The 20,229-nt window shown below is 40.1% G+C and overlaps 1 protein-coding gene across 2 annotated transcripts in view; it reads left to right on the top strand.

Annotated features, from left to right (window-relative positions):
- RAB3C (RAB3C, member RAS oncogene family) overlaps window positions 1–20,229 on the top strand; it is a 298,855-nt gene that overhangs the window by 251,407 nt on the left and 27,219 nt on the right. For both annotated transcript variants that reach the window (XM_012096890.5, XM_004016962.6), the window contains exon 4: window positions 4,446–4,570. In XM_012096890.5, the coding sequence (XP_011952280.1) occupies window positions 4,446–4,570 (125 nt within the window). The remainder of the gene's footprint in view (window positions 1–4,445; window positions 4,571–20,229) is intronic.

The following is a 20,229-nucleotide window of genomic DNA, read 5'->3' as shown; positions in this document are numbered from 1 at the left end:
CACAGAAGAACTATGCAAAAAAGATTTTCACAACCAAGATAATCACGATGGTGTGATCACTCACCTAGAGCCAGACATCCTGGAATGTGAAGTCAAGTGGGCCTTAGAAAGCGTCACTACGAACAAAGCTAGTGGGGGTGATGGAATTCCAGTTGAGCTATTTCAAATCCTGAAAGATGATGCTGTGAAAGTGCAGCACTCAATATGTCAGCAAATTTGGAAAACTCAGCAGTGGCCACAGGACTGGAAAAAGTCAGTTTTCTTCCAATCCCAAAGAAAGGCAATGCCAAAGAATACTCAAACTACTGCACAATTGCACTCATCACACACGCTAGTAAAGTAATGCTCAAAATTCTCCAAGCCAGGCTTCAGCAATACATGAACCGTGAACTTCCTGACGTTCAAGCTGGTTTTAGGAAAGGTAGAGGAACCAAAGATCAAATTGCCAACTTCCGCTGGATCATGGAAAAAGCAAGACAGTTCGAGAAAAACATCTATTTCTGCTTTATTGACTATGCCAAAGCCTTTGACTGTGTGGATCACAATAAACTGTGGAAAATTCTGAAAGAGATGGGAATACCAGACAACCTGACCTGCCTCTTGAGAAATCTGTATGCAGGTCAGGAAGCAACAGTTAGAACTGGACATGGAACAACAGACTGGTTCCAAATAGGAAAAAAAGTACGTCAAGGCTGTATATTGTCACCCTGCTTATTGAACTTATATGCAGAGGACATCATGAGAAATGCTGGGCTGGAAGAAGCACAAGCTAGAATCAAGATTACTGGGAGAAATATCAATAACCTCAGATATGCAGATGACACCACCCTTATGGCAGAAAGTGAAGAGGAACTAAAGAGCCTCTTGATGAAAGTGAAAGAGGAGAATGAAAAAGTTGGCTTAAAGCTCAACATTCAGAAAACGAAGATCATGGCATCTGGTCCCATCACTTCATGGGAAATAGATGGGGAAACAGTGTCAGACTATTTTTCTGGGCTCCAAAATCACTGTAGACGGTGATTGCAGCCATGAAATTAAAAGATGTTTGCTCCTTGGAAGGAAAGTTATGACCAATCTAGATAGCATATTAAAAAGCAGAGACATTACTTTGCCAACAAAGGTCCATCTAGTCAAGGCTATGGTTTTTCCAGGGGTCGTGTATAGATGTGACAGTTGGACTGTGAAGAAAGCTGAGTGCCAAAGAATTGATGCTTTTGAACTGTGGTGTTGGAGAAGACTCTTGAGAGTCCCTTGGACTGCAAGGAGATCCAACCAATTCATTCTGAAGGAGATCAGTCCTGGGTGTTCATTGGAAGGACAGATGCTAAAGGTGAAACTCCAATACTTTGGCCACCTGATGCGAACTGACTCATTGGAAAAGACCCTGATGCTGGGCAAGATTAAAGGCAGGAGAAGAAGGGGATGACAGAGGATGAGACGGTTGGATGGCATGACCGACTCGATGGACATGAGTTTGAGTGAGCTCCGGGAGTTGGTGATGGACAGGGAGGCCTGGCATGCTGCAGTCCATGCGGTCGCAAAGAGTTGGACACTAAGCAACTGAACTGAACTGAACCCTGTTGATGGTGGATATTGTCAGGAAGTCCAAACTAGTCAAAAACAAATCTTACTCTATTAACCAGCTCTGATGGCAAATTAATGTTTTGTTCACCTCAGCACAGATAGCCCAGACCATAATTATTACTTGATTAAAAACAGAAGTGGTCTCCAATGGCTCTTTAAGCTTTTAAGATAATGGTTCTGTAGAATTCCTTGGTAATTATAGAAAATGTTCATATTAAATTATTTCCTTTTCAATTTAAGACATTGCAGAAGTTACAGTAAAGTATTTTTTATATAAGAACAAACGGAAAGGGGTATGTTTGATGTAATCATGGCCTCCCCAAATTATACACAAACATATGTATACTATATATAAACAGGGAATATTCTGTATGAATAGATGTATAATCTATCACTGTGGCATCCTAAGACATCCATGAGTTATTATGTTAGCAGAACTGAGAGACAGACATATTTAATGGGAAAAGCAAGCATTCCACTAACTTGGTCAAGTGAAAGTAGTGAAGTCACTCAGTTGTGTGCAACTCTTTGCGACCCCATGGACTGTCCATGGGCTTTTTCAGGCAAGAATGCTGGAGTGGGTTGCCATTTCCTTCTCCAGGGGATCTTCCCAACCCAGGGATCGAACCCAGGTCTCCTGCATTGTAGGGAGACACTTTTACTATCTGAGCCACCGGGGAAGTTTTTTGTTTTTTTTTTTTTTTCTTTAACCTGGTTAGACAGTAAAAATCAGCTCATGTTTTGTTTTTGTGTTTTTTTTAACCTTCACAAAAGTGCACCCCTATCTCGGGCTAAATTTTTTCAGGCAAGCATTCATCCTTGGTAAATTCAGCAGGCCATGCCATTTAGACACCAGCCCCCACCCCTTATGCAAGTAGGACATTCTCCTGAGACTGCTCTCCTTAACCTCATTCTGCATATTTTATTTCTAGCTGTGTGCCAAGATAAGAACTTTCCCCATTAACAGAGGGGCTCTCAACCTAGGCCCTTTCTAGGCATAGGCTAAGCCTTGGCTAACAAGAACTATACGAGCAAAGGGATAATTTTTCTTTTTTTTTAATTACCCAAGGAAATGTGATTCGAGTTCCTTTCAAAGAACCTTTGAAATTTCTTTGTACAGTTATGTTACCACTTGAGATTTAAGATGTGTCCAGGTATAAAATATTTGTTACACCTTAATTTACTCTTAATTCTCCAATTTTCATATACTCCACACTTATATAAGATGCGGTAAGTGAAAAAGTTTAGGTTTTGAATGTCTGCCTATATTTTCCCAGTTTATAGATACATGTTCAATGTCACTGTTGCTAGAGGAATATATTATTAACTTAGGTGTCAGAATTAGAAAGGTCCTATCCCTGGATTTTTCTGATAAAATATGTTGCACCTTGAGATGCTCACATGGAACCAAAGGTATCTTTCACCAGATATTTTAATCTCATTTGAAAACTTGTACTTGGTTCAGGGAAGTACTCTGAAATCAGACCCTGTCTGCCTCTTAGCTCTCTCCTTTCTTCTTGGAAGGGAGAAATAGTGATGACATCTCATTGAAAGCTCTCCTGCTACAGTTTAAAGCTATTGGCTTTCGTTCTCTCTTCAAGTTGAGAACGTTCACCACTATTTTCTATTTTAAAATTCTGAAGGATTTGACAGTTGCTAGTAAGAACATACCAAGCTTCTCTTTTTGACACTGTACAAATCCCTTCATTAAACTGTCAACATTTTTTTTCGGTTTTCGATCTCTCTCTTGACCACCCACTGGGTGATGTGTCTTTCCCACCTATCCTGAATTGTTATCAAATAAGAACGTGGCCAATGAAAAGGGAAGATTAAAGAACATGGCTTCCTTTCAGCTTCTGTTCTGAAATGACAACAAATACACTAGAACTTAACTTCTCAGACTTTTAATGAGTGGTACTGATGTGTGTTTAAGAACTATGCTGCTTGGGTTTGATTTCCAGATTTACCGCTTTACTAGCTGAGTTGTCTTGAGCAAATTTTTTAACCTCTCTATACCTCACCTTCCTCAACTATAAAATGGAGATCATAATGGTATATCCATTGAGTACTCTAAGGATTAAGTTAACATATGTAAAGAGTTTGAAACAGTACCTGTAAATATTAACTATTATAATTATCATCTAAGCATGGAAATCAAAAGTTGGTTATGAGCCTTATGATCCGTACTGGAAGCTTATTCTGAATTCTAGCTATCCTGTTTATGGTAACTTAAAACACTAGCTCATTGTATTGTAATTGTGATATTAACAAACCTGGCATTTTTCTCTGAAAAATGTAAAGCAGGAGAATATTAATTCTTATAATTTTTTTTTTAATATAATTGGCCCCATGTTTCCTAACCGAATTGTCTTAGCTAAAGACAATTCAGTTGTGATTGTTAACATGGTAAAATGAGGTTTTCCTGTGATGGACTGTAAATAGTGACCAGCCACCTCAGGTTTCTTGGAAGTAAAGGGTTCCTTGGAACAAAGGACTTTTACTGCTAAAACTGGGAACGTCTTGGGCAAACTGGGATGGTTGGCCACTCATTCCAGTTATAAAGGTACTGTGGAATGTGGAGTAGAAGAGAAGGAAGCAGCAGTAGTAATATTAATCTCATCAAATCCAGAAGAATTCTCAGTACACCACCACAGGTCCCCTGATTTTTGACTCATGTGATCCCAAATGAGTATCCGAAGGGTAGACTTGCACTGAACTAATTAATTCTAAATGTCAGGCATTTGGGCTTCATTTTTTGCTGTTACCATCATCTGTCTGTGGGATATATTTCTTCTCCTTCATTTTATGCTGTTGTACTTTTCTCTGATCAGTTTTTTGCCTTTTCTTTTTTTCCTTTTTAGGTCAACTCAAATCAAAACATATTCATGGGATAATGCCCAGGTTATCCTGGTTGGGAACAAATGTGACATGGAAGATGAGCGAGTCATCTCAACCGAGAGGGGCCAACATTTAGGAGAACAGCTTGGTAAGAAACAAATGATCAAATTAACAAGAAAAAGAACATGTTAATTACTTGTAACACAGAACAGAGTCCCAGCTAATTGCTAAGATGAATTAAATGAAAAGATTGTCAACCCGACAGTGGAAGCCAACACATTATCTGTTAGCAGTACATGGATTTTCTCCCCCTTTCTGTGGCATCCTTAGAATACAAGTACAATTACAGAAGTAAAATAGACAGCCAGCATTTGGATCTAGAACACAGTGTTCTAATTCTCATTGCATAAAACAGACAGGATATGCCTTGTTTGCTATTTCTTTGGGGCTTTTCCTCTATATACAACACTTTACACTGAGAGCACATTATTATTCTATGTGATTGTTGTTTTCAAGTTTCCATTGGAGGAGGGTGGATAATAGGCACAGAATAGGTTGCATGAGATTTTGGTTCTAAGTACACTGGTGGCAATATGTGTCATAGTTACAAACCTCTTTGAGGCTCAATCTCCTCATCTTTTAAGAATGAGTATCATGACTCATGCCTACTTTATGAAGTCTGTAGATAAAAGCAACTGAGATGAGAGATATGAAAAATCTTGAGAAATGGAAAAGCCAATTCAAATGGAAAAGATTCTATCTAGGGAAAAAATGTTGGAGTCAGTAGGGTAGAATTTTGGTACAAAGGAGGGGATCATGACTGATTTTTTTAAAAATAATTTTTATTGCAGTATAGTTGACTTACAATGTTGTGTTAGTTTCAGGCGTACAGCAAAGTGAGTCAGTTACACACACACTCACACTCTCCCTCCCTAGAGGTCTCTGTAACTGTCCTCATGTCTTTTCATTCTTTGTCTCTATTCTGTTCTGTGGCAGTGGCTTCCACCATCCTATCTTCCAGCTCACTTATCCGTTCTGCCTCAGTTATTCTATTGATTCTTTCTAGTGTAATTTTTAAGTTATTATGTTGTTCACCTCTGTTTGTTCTTTAAATCTTCTCTTTTTAAAACATTTCTGGTATCTTCTTGGTCTACGCCTCCATTCTTCTTCTCAGATTTTGAATCATATTTACCATTATTACTCTGAATTATTTTTCAGGTAGATTGTCTTTCTTCTTCTCTTTCTTTGGTTGTGATATGGGGTTTTAATTTTTGCTGCTTCATCTGCACACATTTCTATGTTTTCTCATTTTGTCTTTCTGTGTTTCTGGTCTCCTTTCCATAGACTGCAGGATCACAATTCCTCTTGCTTCTGGTGTCTGGCCCCTGGTGGATGACGGGTTGGTCCTGGGGCTGGTCCTGGGGTGAGGTAGGTGTCCCAGTGGGAGGGACTGGCACCTGCCCCTGGTGAGTGGAGCTGGGTCTTGTTCCTCTTGGGGGCATGGGGGTGTCAGGGGGTGTGATTTGAGGTGGCTGTGAGCTCAATGCAACTTAGGCAGCCTGTCTCCTGACGGGTGACACTATGTATCTATCTACTTTGTTGTTTGGCTTGAGGCTTTCCAGCACTGGAGGCTGTAGGTTTCTGGGTTGGGGTGGGTGTTGGTGCCAAAATGGGAACCTCCTAGGAGAAGGGGACGACAGAGGATGAGATGGCTGGATGGCATCACTGACTCGATGGACGTGAGTCTGAGTGAACTCTGGGAGTTGGTGATGGACAGGGAGGCCTGAAGTGCTGCGATTCATGGGTTCGCAAAGAGTCGGACACGACTGAGCTACTGAACTGAACTGAACTGAGAGAGCTCACACTGATCAGTATTCCCTGGGGTCTCCAGTACCAGTCTCCCTTCCCCCACAGTGAACTACAGCTGACCCTCACCTCCCAGGCAGGTTGCTATGATATATGCACTTCTTTTTGCTGGTCCCAGTGCATGACACCTTGTGTGTGCCCTCTAAGAGTGGACTCTGTTTTCCTCAGCCCTGTGGAGCTCCTGCACTCAACCTCTTCTTGGCTTCAAGGTTAAATGCTCTGGGGATTGTTCTTTCAAATGACAGACCCTCAGATTGTGTCTTGGAGGACTGTTTTTATGTAGGGACATTTCTGTGTAGCCGGTGTGGGTTTTTTTCCTGGTGCTAAGGCTGCTTTTAGTATAGATGTCTGCCACCTCTTCTTCAGTGTATGCTGTCCATGATCCCCTTGATAGGAGGCATGATGGATATGGTGGTGACCAGAGCCTGCACTGGATACTGAGCAGGGCCTTCCTTTTGTTCTGTGGTTGTACAAGATCTGTTCCCTAGTTCTTGGAGTAGCAGCTCCCAGCTCTGTTTCCTAGCTGTGTTTCTGATCTGTGGTGTGAGTTAGGTGAGACTGGAGCACTCCTACTGGGACAGAAGCCACTGAGTGTTCCTCCTCTTGGGCTACTCACGTGTAGGTGTGCTCTGCTGTGTCATCTTTCATCTGTTGTGCAGGCTCTCAGATTATACTGTTATTGACAGTGCTCTCATTCCCACCTTAACTATCTGTATCCCGGCAGTTGGCCCTGGTGTTTCTTGCATGCGTGCTACGTCACTTCAGTCATGTCCAACTCTTTGCAACCCCTTGGACTGTAGCCCACCAGGCTCCTCTCTCCATGGGATTCTCCAGACAAGAACACTGTTGTGGGTTGCAACTTCCTTCTCCAGGGGATCTTCCCAGTCCAGGGATCGAACCCGTGTGTCCTGCACTGCAAGCAGATTCTTTACCCACTGAGCCACCTGGATATTCCTTGAGCATTGTGTTCACCAAGCCACCAGCACAGACCCCCTGAAGTCAGGTCCCAGGATTGCAGTAATCATAGATCCGGACCCACTGTGGGTGCTACAAGGGCAGCTCAGACTTTGGCCTGGTCCAGCATCCGTGTGTATGTGCCTGTAAAGTCCACAGCTGCTAAAGCTAGACCTGTCTCAGCTGCAGGAGCATTCACTGTCCATTCAGACATTCTGCAGGTGCTGAGTGTACAAAGCCAGTTGATGGGCTGTAAATCCATTCTTTGTGTGGCCGTGAGGAAAGATTTTATCTCTTCTTCCTTAGTTGCATGGCTCCTGGGGCTCAGCTGTGTGTACAGGAGCCACCTATGGGCATCTGTTCCTGAGTCTGGCCCGCAGCACACAAGCCCGCCTTGTAGGGTTGGGGTGGGTGGTGTGGAGGAGGTCATGGCTGGGGGCGACTCTGGCAGGGGCCACTGCATAAGAGGAGAGGCTTCAGTGGCCATCACTGATTTATTAATTCAAGGCTTTTCTTTTCTTTTTTTTTTTTTTTTTACTGAGCATGTGCTATATATCCTGCACTGTGCCAAACATTGTAAGGGATACTGAAAAACTATGATCCACAGTTCCTAGGCTCAAGTTGCTTTCAGTCAAGTGGGGAGACCAGAGATATACACAAGAGAGCAGGAATTATAAAACAACAATAAAATAGGACAATGAGGATATAATAAGCTGGAGATGCATGCTAAGAGGAAAGCAACAGAGGGAATGAGGCAGACACAGGTTGTCGGCAGGAGGTGTGGGAATGAAGTGGGATGGGAGATGGATAAAGAGCAATGCAGAGGAACAGAGAGAATATATGGAAATGAGCAGAAAAGCTAGGAAGAGGTGAGTGATGAGAGGAACTAGCAATCGTATGGTTAAATGAAAAGATAAGTTTCAAATGGTCCCAAAAGGAGAGTAGAATATGAAAACCATTAAGAGGAGAAGAAACATTATGAATAAAGGGCACAGTGGAGTAAGGATCCTGAGAGGAACATTGGGAGGACAATGAGTGAAAAGTTGGAACCCAGCATAATGTTATGGAAGTCAAGTGGATTTGGGGGACAATTCTAGCCTTTGAGTAAAGGAATTGGAATTGTTTCTTTTTTTCTGTATACAAGAGAGATCACTGAGGAATTCTCAGCAAGGACTAGTCTGGCTTTCTAACCTTTCTGGTCAGGACCAGAAATGTATCCAATCTAGCAATCCAGAGCTTACCTACATAGAAAGAGAATGAAATGAAAGTTTCACAATACACACTTCACCTTATTAGATGGCTTAGATGGTAAAGCATCTGCCTGCAGTGCAGGAGACCTGGGTTCAATCCCAGGGTTGGAAAGATCTCCTGGAGAAGGAAATGGCACCCCACTCCAGTACTCTTGCCTGGAAAATCCCATGGACAGAGGAGCCTGGTAGGCTACAGTCCACGGGGTTGCAGAGAGTCGGACTCGACTGAGCAACTTCACTGTCACTGTTCTGATGCTATCCTCTTTTCTATTATATTTCATCTTTTTTCATGTTTCAACTCACTAAATATATGCTAGGATCCACTAACGTGCCTCAACCCACTAAAATTTGAAAAACACTGTTCTCAAAGAGGTACTTTGGGATTAATCTGTGGGGAGTGTGTAGCATAGATTAGAGAAGCAGAGATCTTCCCAATGGGTCACTCTGTTACTTGGTCATCTCATAAATTAACTACGCACAGTCCAGTCTGAGAGACTGACCATTTCCTTATGAGATTAGTGAGCTCATTAGACTAAAGGCTATCATCCAATGACCAGAAGAACCCTCCTACTAAGTTCTTGCAGCTGCCATGAGAAGGTCATACAGCTGACGTCTGGCTGTATGTGGCTACCCTTGATCTTTTATTTCATTCGTGGGGCTTCTCTCTATTCCATCAACTTAACAATGTTTTCCACTCAAAAGTTTGAAAAATGTGGCAATCTTTTCTTAGTCGTCTTAGCACCTTGGGAAGCTAGGAATAGAGAATAATAGATTCCCTGAGAGAGAAAGAAAGGAAATCTGGGAGAGATTGGCAGGGCAGCTTCCTGAGACCATCCCTCCCTCCTTGTGTTTTCTTGACAAGTCAAGCATATGCCACATGGGGAAGAAGCTGCTACACAGATGTAAATGACTTCTATATATAAACCTGAAAACTGTTTGATTCGAAGAAACCAAGAGTGGGAGCCATTCTCGGGAGCCAAGAATTAAGTGACACTGGTACAAAAGAGGCAGGTAATGGGCTACTTTTTTTTGTTTGTTTGTTTTACCACTGTAATATTAATAAATTACTTGGGTGTTGAGAAGGTCATGTTATGGAAGGGAATTAAAATGATGAGAACACATCAAGAAGGCAACCTTCCTTGGAATTCCGCCGACTGACACAAACACAAACCCTTTTCATGTGGTACACAGATGTAGGAAATTTCCTGCAATTATGAGGCAGAAATGTTTTATGTACCCATGCGAGTTCTTCCAGTGATTTCTGATTGATTTTTTTGCTCTGTATTCAATAAACCCCAGCAGTTGTCTTAGCAACCAGCACTTGGGCATTTGTAGAGAGTTGTTTACCTTCTTTAACGTGTGTTTTTTTTTTCCTCATGACTACATACATTTCTATAAATGATCATGAAAGATCATTTATAAAGGAAAAACCTAAGCTTAAAGATTTTGAAGGTCTTAGCTTTATTTTTTTTAATTACTGGTAAAATTACGTTGTCCAGAATAGCATCACACACAAACAAAGGTTGGGTACTGTTTTTTAAATGTCATTACCACATCCTAGCAGATGGCTCAAAACAAAACAAAAACAAGAGTTTTATTGACCTAGTTACAATTAATTCTCCACTGTGGATGGTTACATCCATATAACATTTGTTTCTCCTAATGAAGTTACTTAATGGGACTGAGCTATAGGTGAGGTCTTTAAAATACTCATATGGCAGCCTCCCTTGATTATTCAGTTTAGTTTACCAAATATTTACAATACATCAGGTGCCTGGAAATACAATGATAACACTACCTTTCAAGAACAACCACTGTAGTGCCTGAGTTACACTATACAGACAATGAACATTTTTTAGGTCTTCCCTTTCCCGGTTTTGTTTCATTTGGCCTGCTAGGCATGCCCTCCTTGAACTCTGCCATCTTCACTTCTATATCATGGTGCACTCTCTCCAGCCATATCTTGGCTGTTCCTTGGGAGACCTCTCTTTCTCCCTCTTGTACCTTGTCTTTCTATCCTCGAACCACCACTCTTCTCTCTCTGCACCCTCCCTTAGATACTCCCAACCACTTGCAAGGCATGAACTCTGTCTATAAACTAATGACAGCCAATGCTGTCTTAGCCCTGACCCTTTCACCTGAGCTTCCATCTCCTCTACCTACCTGCCAGCTTCACATGCTCAGTACTTCCAATTTAGGATGGTCCTCTGTATCACCTCCAACTGCATCCTGTGGGATTCTTTTTCAAGTACATATTTGTCAACCGTAACCCGGGCATGCTGCATCAAAGTTTCTGAAGGCCAGGAATCTTCATGTTTAAAACACACCCTTCTGACTTTTCTGACCCTAAATTTAACTGGCTTAAATGGCTGGGAATGTTTGGAGAATTGCAGGGAATTTTCCCAGAGCTGAATATTATCCTGTAGCTAGTATCATTCTTCCTGTATGTGTTTTTGACATCCCCTATAGATGCATGTACCTATAACAATATATGGGAATGTTTTGGATTTTTATTTTTATCCAAATACAAATTTATAGTAAAGCAATAATCTCTATATATTAACATATACAATCTTATAATTTGTTTTAAATGTACAAATGTTGAATTAGAAAAGATAGGAGAAATAATTAAAGATATCAGTATCAGTTCAGTCACTCAGTCATGTCCGACTCTTTGCGACCCCATGGACTGCAGCACGCCAGCATTCCTAGCCACAGGCTTCCCTGTCCATCACCAACTCCCGGAGTTTACTCAAACTCATGTCCATCAAGTTGGTGATGCCATCCAACTGTCTCATCCTCTGCTGTCCCCTTCTCCTCCCACCTTCAATCTTTCCCAGCATCAGGATCTTTTCCAAGGAGTCAGTTCTTTGCATCAGGTGGCCAAAGTATTGGAGTTTCAGCTTCCGCATCAGTCCTTCCAATGAATATTCAGGAATGATTTCCTTTAGGATGGACTGGTTGGATCTCCTTGCAGTCCAAGGGACTCTCAAGAGTCTTCTCCAACACCACAGTTCCAAAAGCATGGACCTTTGTTGGCAAAGTAATGTCTCTGCTTTTTAATATGCTATCTAGGTTGCTTTTTTTCCAAGGACCAAGCATCTTTTAATTTCATGGCCGCAGTAACTATCTGCAGTGATTTTGGATCCCCCCAAAATAAAGTCTCTCACTGTTTCCATTGTTTTCCCATCTATTTGCTATGAAGTGATGGGACCGGATATAACTGGGAATAAGAACAAAGAAATTTTGGGAGGAGAATGGATTTGTATTGCCTTGAAATTTTAGAGGAATACTTGACACATTTTTACAAGCTCTGAATGGGCAGAAAGTGCAGAAACTCTGAGGTCTCCTAAAAAAAATGTAGTCAGAGAAATAAAAACTGAAAACAAACTAATTGCTTTTGGAGAGAAGTGATTTTTAAAATAACTAATTTGTAAGGATACAATTTTGTGTTTTTAATTTGCATTCATGCTTCTTCCCAAAGCAAATAATATATATATATATATATCCTATTACTCTCCATTCAAATAATTGTCATGATATCATGTGCCTATATTACTAAATTCCAACCTCATCTTCTCCATCCTTCCCGCTTGTCCAGCACAGGGACCCTATGAGGATCTCTGACAACTATAAAATATTCTCATACTTTGCCATCTTTCCAGCCTGTAACATGTGCTTCCCCTTCTTTTTACCTCTAATTATTTTTTGTTTTGATTATTCATCTTCAAATGTTTATTAAACACCTATAATGATATCAAACAGTCATGATATATCATCCTCATTGTGGAGCTTAATGTGTGGTCTGCATATCAAAAATATAATAAAGTATCATGAATATACAAATTAAACAGGGTTGGAAAACATTAAAACAAGTATAACTTGAAGGATGAAGAAGGGACATGCAGCTATATAATACAAGTAAATAGTTCCTTCTCTTTTAGAAATATGAAGACTCCCAAAAAGGCACATTCTTATGTCTATCTCTGAAACACTGATTCAATAAAGACTGGCCTAGTTAAGCAATTCTCCAAGGGAATAATCTCTTGAAGTAGAAAAAGGTAAATTAAAGACAAATTGGAAAGGATTCCTTAACTAAACAAGGAATATACTAAAAGAACTGATTGCATCTGGAGGAGAGGGAGGTGGTACAGACAGGATACAGAGTTGCTTCCCTAAAGGTCTAGATATATCAAGTGAGGCAGATGCACCACAGCTAATAGAGTCTGAATTCTTTTGGGGACATTTCTGTCCTGTCAAGAATAAGAGTTTGGACATGTTAGCTATGAGGCTTCATATGACTTGATATCACTTTTAGAGATATGTTAAAACTAGGGTGGATGCAAACCAGATCTTCAATAAATGCTAAAGGATCTTCTCTAGACAGGAAATACAGAAAAGGTTTATAAACTTGAAACCAAAACAACAAAGTAAATGGCAATGGGATCATACTTATCAATAATTACCTTAAATGTAAATGGGTTGAATGCCCCAACCAAAAGACAAAGACTGGCTGAATGGATACAAAAACAAGACCCCTATATATGCAGTCTACAAGAGACCCACCTCAAACCAAGGTAAACATATAGACTGAAAGTGAAGGGCTGGAAAAACATATTTCATGCAAATGGAGACCAAAAGAAAGCAGGAGTAGCAATACTCATATCAGATAAAATGGACTTTGAAATAAAGGCTGTGAAAAGAGACAAAGAAGGATACTACACAGTGATCAAAGATCAATCCAAGAAGAAGATATAACAATTATAAATATATATGCACCCAACATAGGAGCACCACAATATGTAAGGCAAATGCTAACAAGTATGAAAGGGGAAATTAACAGTAACACAGTAATGGTGGAGACTTTAATACCCCACTCACACCTATGGATAGATCAACTAAACAGAAAATTAGCAAGAAAATACAAACTTTAAATGCTACAATGGACCAGTTAGACCTAATTGATATCAATCAGATATTTCACCCTAAAACAATGAATTTCACCTTTTTCTCAAGTGTACACGGAAGCTTCTCCAGGATAGATCACATCCTGGGCCATAAATCTAGCCTTGGTTAATTCAAAAAAACTGAAATCATTTCAAGCATCTCTTCTGATCACAGTGTGGTAAGATTAAATGTAAACTACAGGAAAAAGACTATTAAAAATACAAGCATATGGAGGCTAAACAAGACACATGAATAACCAACAAATCACAGAAGAAATCAAAAAAGAAATCAAAATATCCATAGAAACAAATGAAAATGAAAACACAACAATCCAAAATCTATGGGATTCAGTAAAAGCAGTGCTAAGGGGATGGTTCACCGCAATACAAGCCTATCTCAAGAAACAAGAGAAAAATCAAATAGATAACCTAACTTTACACCAAAAGCAACTAGAAAAAGAAGAAATGAAGAACCCCAGGTTTGTAGAAGGAAAGAAATCATAAAAATTAGGGCAGATATAAATGAAAAAGAAACAAAGGAGACTATAGCAAATGTCAACAAAACTAAAAGCTGGTTCTTTTAGAAGATAAATAAAATAGGCAAGCCATTAGCCAGACTCATCAAGAAAAGAAGAATCAAATCAATAAAATTAGAAATGAAAGTGGAGAAATCACAACAGACAACACAGAAATACAAAGGATCATAAGAGACTACTATTAGCAACTATATGCCAATAAAATGGACAACTTGGAAGAAATGGACAAGTTCTTAGAAAAGTATAACCTTCCAAAACTGAACCAGGTAGAAATAGAAAATCTTAACAGACCCATCATAAGCATGGAAATCAAAACCATAATCAAAAATCTTCCAACAAACAAAAGCCCAGGACCAGTTGGCTTCACAGGTAAATTCTACCAAAAATTAAGAGAAGAGCTAACATCTATCCTACTCAAACTCTTCCAGTAAATTGCAGAGGAAGGTAAACTTCCAAACTCATTCTATGAGGCCACCATCACCCTAATACCAAAACCTGAAAAAGATGTCACAAAGAAAGAAAACTATAAGCCAATATCAGTGATGAACATAGATGCAAAAATCCTCAACAAAATTCTAGCAGACAGAATCCAACAATATATTAAGAAGATCATACATCATGACCAAGTGGGCTTTATCCCAGGGATGCAAGGATTCTTCATATTTGCAAATCAATGTGATACACCACAGTAACAAACTGAAAGATAAAAACCATATGATTATCTCAATAAATGCAGAGAAAGCGTTTGACAAAATTCAACATCCATTTATGATAAAACCTTCCAGAGAGCAGGCACAGAAGAAACATACCTCAACATAATAAAAGCCATATATGATAAACCCACAGCAAACATTATCCTCAATGGAGAAAAATTGAAAGTATTCCCCCTAAAGTCAGGAACAAGACAAGGGTGCCCACTCTCACCACTACTATTCAACATAGTTTTGGAAGTTTTGGCCACAGCAATCAGAGAAGAAAAAGAAAGAAAAGAAATCCAGATTGGAAAAAAGTAAAACTTTCACCGTTTGCAGATGACATGATCCTCTATATAGAAAACCCTAAAGACACCACCAGAAAATTACTAGAGCTAATCAACGAATATAGTAAAGTTGCAGGATATAAAATTAACACACCAATATGCCTTGCATTCCTATACACTAACAATGAGAAAACAGAGATATTAAGGAAAAAATTACATTCACCATTGTGATAAAAAAAATAAAATACTCAGTAATAAATCTACCTAAAGAAACAAAAGAACTATATATAGAAAGCTATAAAACTGATGAAAGAAATCAAAGAGGACATAAATAGATGAAGGAATATACCATGTTCATGTATTGGAAGAATCAATATAGTGAAAATGAGTATACTACCCAAAGCAATCTATAGATTCAATGCAATCCATATCAAGCAACCAATGGTATTTTTCACAGAACTAGAACAAATAATTTCACAATTTGTATGGAAATACAAAAAAACCTTGAATAGCCAAAGCAATCTTGAGAAAGAACAGAACTGGAAGAATCAACCTGACTTTAGACTATACTTCAAAGCTACATTCAAGTCAGTATGGTGCTTGTACAAAGACAGAAATATAGATCAATGGAAAAAAATAGCCCAGAGATAAATACATGCACCTATGGACTCCTTGTTCATTTCCAAGGCAAACCATTCAATATCATAGTAATCCAAGCCTATGCCCCAACAGTAACACTGAACAAGCTGAAGTTGAACGGTTCTATGAAGTCCTATAAGACCTTTTAGAACTAATGCCCTAAAAAGATATCCTTTTCTTTATAGGGGACTGGAATGCAAAAGTAGGAAGTCAAGAAATGGAGTAACAGGAAAATTTGGCCTTGGAATACGGAATGAGGCAGGGCAAAGGCTAATAGAGTTTTGCCAAGAGAGCACACTGGTCATAGCAAACACCCTCTTCCAACAACACAAGAGAAGACTCTATACATGGACATCACCAGATGGTCAACACTGAAATCAGACTGATTATATTCTTTGCAGCCAAAGATGGAGAAGCTCTAAACAGTCAGCAAAAACAAGACCAGGAGCTGACTATGGCTCAGATCATGAACTCCTTATTGCCCAATTCAGACTTAAATTGAAGAAAGTAGGGAAAACCATCAGACCATTCAGGTATGACCTAAATCAAATCCCTTATGATTATACAGTGGAAGCGAGAAATAGATTTAAGGGACTACATCTGATAGAGTGCCTGATGAACTATGGATGGAGGTTTGTGACATTGTACAGGAGACAGGGATCAAGACCATCCCTGTGGGAAAGAAATGCAAAAAAGCAAAATGGCTGTCTGGGGAGGCCTTACAAATGGCTGTGAAAAGAGAATTGAAAAGCAAAGGAGAAAAGGAAAGATATAAGCATCTGAATGCAGAGTTCCAAAGTATAGCAAGGAGAGATAAAGAAAGCCTTCCTCAGCGATCAATGCAAAGAAATAGAAGAAAACAACAGAATGAGAAAGACTAGAGATCTCTTCAAGAAAATTAGAGATACCAGGGGAACATTTCATGCAAAGATGGGCTCGATAAAGGACAGAAATGGTATGGACCTAACAGAAGCAGAAGATATTAAGAAGAGGTGGCAAGAATACACAGAAGAACTATACAAAAAAGATCTTCACAACCAAGATAATCACGATGGTGTGATCACTCACCTAGAGCCAGACATCCTGGAATGTGAAGTCAAGTGGGCCTTAGAAAGCATCACTACGAACAAAGCTAGTAGAGGTGATGGAATTCCAGTTGAGCTATTTCAAATCCTGAAAGATGATGCTGTGAAAGTGCTGCACTCAGTATGCCACAAATTTGGAAAACTCAGCAGTGGCCACAGGACTGGAAAAGGTCAGTTTTCATTCCAATCCCAAAGAAAGGCAATGCCAAAGAATGCTCAAACTACCACATGACTACACTCATCTCACACGCTAGTAAAGTAATGCTCAAAATTCTCCAAGCCAGGCTTCAGCAATATGTGAACCATGAACTTCCAGATGTTCAAGCTGGTTTTAGAAAAGGCAGAGGAACCAGAGATCAAATTGCCAACTTCCGCTGGGTCATGGAAAAAGCAAGAGAGTTCCAGAAAAACATCTATTTCTGCTTTCTTGACTATGCCAAAGCCTTTGACTGTGTGGATCACAATAAACTGTGGAAAATTCTGAAAGGGATGGGAATACCAGACCACCTGACCTGCCTCTTGAGAAACCTGTATGCAGGTCAGGAAGCAACAGTTAGAACTGGACATGGAACAACAGACTGGTTCCAAATAGGAAAAGGAGTACATCAAGGCTGTATATTGTCCCCCTGCTTATTGAACTAATATGCAGAGGACATCATGAGAAATGCTGGGCTGGAAGAAGCACAAGCTGAAATCAAGATTGCCGGGAGAAATATCAATAACCTCAGATATGCAGATGACACCACCCTTATGGCAGAAAGTGAAGAACTAAAGAGCCTCTTGATGAAAGTGAAACAGGAGAATGAAAAAGTTGGCTTAAAACTCAACATTCAGAAAACTAAGATCATGGCTCCTGGTCCCATAATTTCATGGGAAATAGATGGGGAAGCAGTGTCAGACTTTATTTTTGGCGGGCTCTAAAATCACTGCAGATGGTGACTGTAGCCATGAAATTAAAAGACGCTTACTCCTTGGAAGGAAAGTTATGACCAACCTAGATAGCATATTGAAAAGCAGAGACAATCCTTTGCCGACTAAGTTCCGTCTAGTCAAGGCTATGTTTTTTCCAGGGGTCATGTATGGATGTGAGAGTTGGACTGTGACAAAAGCTGAGCGCTGAAGAATTGATGCTTTTGAACTGTGGTGTTGGAGAAGACTTCTTGAGAGTCCCTTGGACTTCAAGGAGATCCAACCAGTCCATTCTAAAGGAGTTCAGCCCTGAGTGTTCATTGGAAGGTCTGATTCTAAAGCTGAAACTCTAGTACTTTGGCCACCCCGTGCAAAGAGTTGACTCCTTGGCAAAGACTCTGATGCTGGGAGGGATTGGGGGCAGGAGGAAAAGGGAATGACAGAGGATGAGATGGCTGGATGGCATCACCAACTCAATCGACATGAGTTTGGGTGAATTCCGGGAGTTGGTGATGGACAGAGAGCCTGGCGTGCTGTGATTCATGGGGTCACAAAGAGTCGGACATGACTGAACGACAAACTGAACTGAACTGAACTGAACTGATGGACACCTTATCTTTGACAAAGGAAGCAAGAATATACAATGGAGAAAAGACAATCTCTTTAACAAGTGGTGCTGGGAAAACTGGTGAACCACCTGCAAGAGAATGAAACTAGAACACTTTCTAACATCACACACAAGAATAAACTCAAAATAGATTAAAGATCTAAATGCAAGACCAGAAACTATAAAACTCCTAGAGGAAAACATAGGCAAGACACTCTCTGACATAAATCACAGCAGATCCTCTATGACCCACCTCCCAGAGTAATGGAAATAAAAGCAAAAATAAACAAATGAGACCTAATTAAAAGCTTTTGCACAACAAAGGAAACTATAAGCAAGGTGAAAAAACAGCCTTCAGAATGGGAGAAAATAATAGCAAACGAAGCAAGTGCCAAAGAATTAATCTCAAAAATGTACAAGCAGCTCATGCAGCTCAATACCAGAAAAATAAAAAACCCAATCAAAAAATCGGCCAAAGAACTAAACAGACAATTCTCCAAAGAAGACATACAAAAATGGCTAACAAACACATGAAAAGATGCTCAACATCACTGATCAGAGAAATGCAAATCAAAACCACAATAAGGTACCATCTCACACCAGTCAGAATGGCTGCTATCAAAAAGTACAAACATAAATGCTGGAGAGGGTGTGAAGAAAAGGGAACCCTCTTACACTGTTGGTGGGAATGCAAACTAGTACAGCTACTATGGAGAACAGTGTGGAGATTCCTTAAAAAACTGGAAATAGACCTGCCATGAGGCCCAGCAATCCCACTGATGGGCATACACAACAAGGAAACCAGAACTGAAAGAGACATGGGTACCCCAGTGTTCATTGCAACACTATTTACAATAGCCAGGACATAGAAAGATGCAACCTAGATGTCCACTGGCAGACGAATGGATAAGAAAGCTGTGGTACACATACATAGTGGAATATTACTCAGCTATTGCATTTGAATCAGTTCTAATGAGGTGGATGAAACTGGAGTCTATTATACAGAGTGAAGTAAGTCAGAAAGAAAAACACCGATATAGTATATTAACACATATATATGGAATTTAGAAAGATAGTAATGCTGACCCTATATGAGAGACTGCAAAAGAGACAAAGATATAAATAACAGACTCTGTGGGAGAAGGCAAGGGTGGGATGATTTGAGAGAATAGCAATGAAACGTGTATATCACCATATGTGAAACAGATCACCAGTGCAAGTTCGGTGCATAAAACAGGGCACTCAAAGCCAGTGCCCTGGGACAATCCTGAGGGAGGGGGAGGGGGTTCAGGATGCGGGACACATGTACACCCATGACTGATTTATTTGTCAATGTTTGGCAAAAACCACTACAATATTATAAAGTAACTAGCCTCCAATTAATTAATTTAAAAAAAAATACTAAGGTGGATGGGACATCATTGTAACCAAGCCAAGAAAGTCTACCTCCTGAGATTTTAATGCACATACTGCTGATTTCTGCTGAGACTGTAGGGTTATCTAATTTAGGAACTCTGATTTTAGGATCCTCCAACTGGTTCCTGTTTAGAGTCTTTTGGACTTCCTAGGTGGTGCTAGTGGTAAAGACCCCACCTGCCAACTCAGGAGACATAAGAGATTCAGGTTCGATCCCTGGGTCGGGAAGATCCCCTGGAGGAGGGCGCAGAAACCCACTCCATTGTTCTCGCCTGGAGAATCCCATAGACAGAGGACCTTGGAGAGCTGTATAGTCCACAGGGTCACAAAGAGTTGGACATGACTAAAGCAACTTAGCACACACACACACACTCTTGGCTTTCCTTGCCAGCCCAGGTAAGAGAGAACAAGGTAGTAACTTCACTGAACTTTGAATCCATGCAGTCTGACCCTAAGCAGCCAGATCTCTTTATGCATTTTCCATTGAAGAGAATTATAATAGCAGCATCACACCTTCCTGACGGCTAAGCTCCACCTGAGTCATATTCTTGGAACAATATGGAGATACAGATAAGGTCTTAACTGAATTTATTTTTCTGTTTTACAATCCAGGAGGAAAT

The sequence above is a fragment of the Ovis aries genome, chromosome 16 (genome assembly GCF_016772045.2).
Source record: "Ovis aries strain OAR_USU_Benz2616 breed Rambouillet chromosome 16, ARS-UI_Ramb_v3.0, whole genome shotgun sequence".
NCBI lineage: Eukaryota > Metazoa > Chordata > Mammalia > Artiodactyla > Bovidae > Ovis > Ovis aries.
The sequence above is the reverse complement of the archived record's forward strand: the minus strand, read 5'-3'. Positions and strand labels throughout refer to the sequence as shown.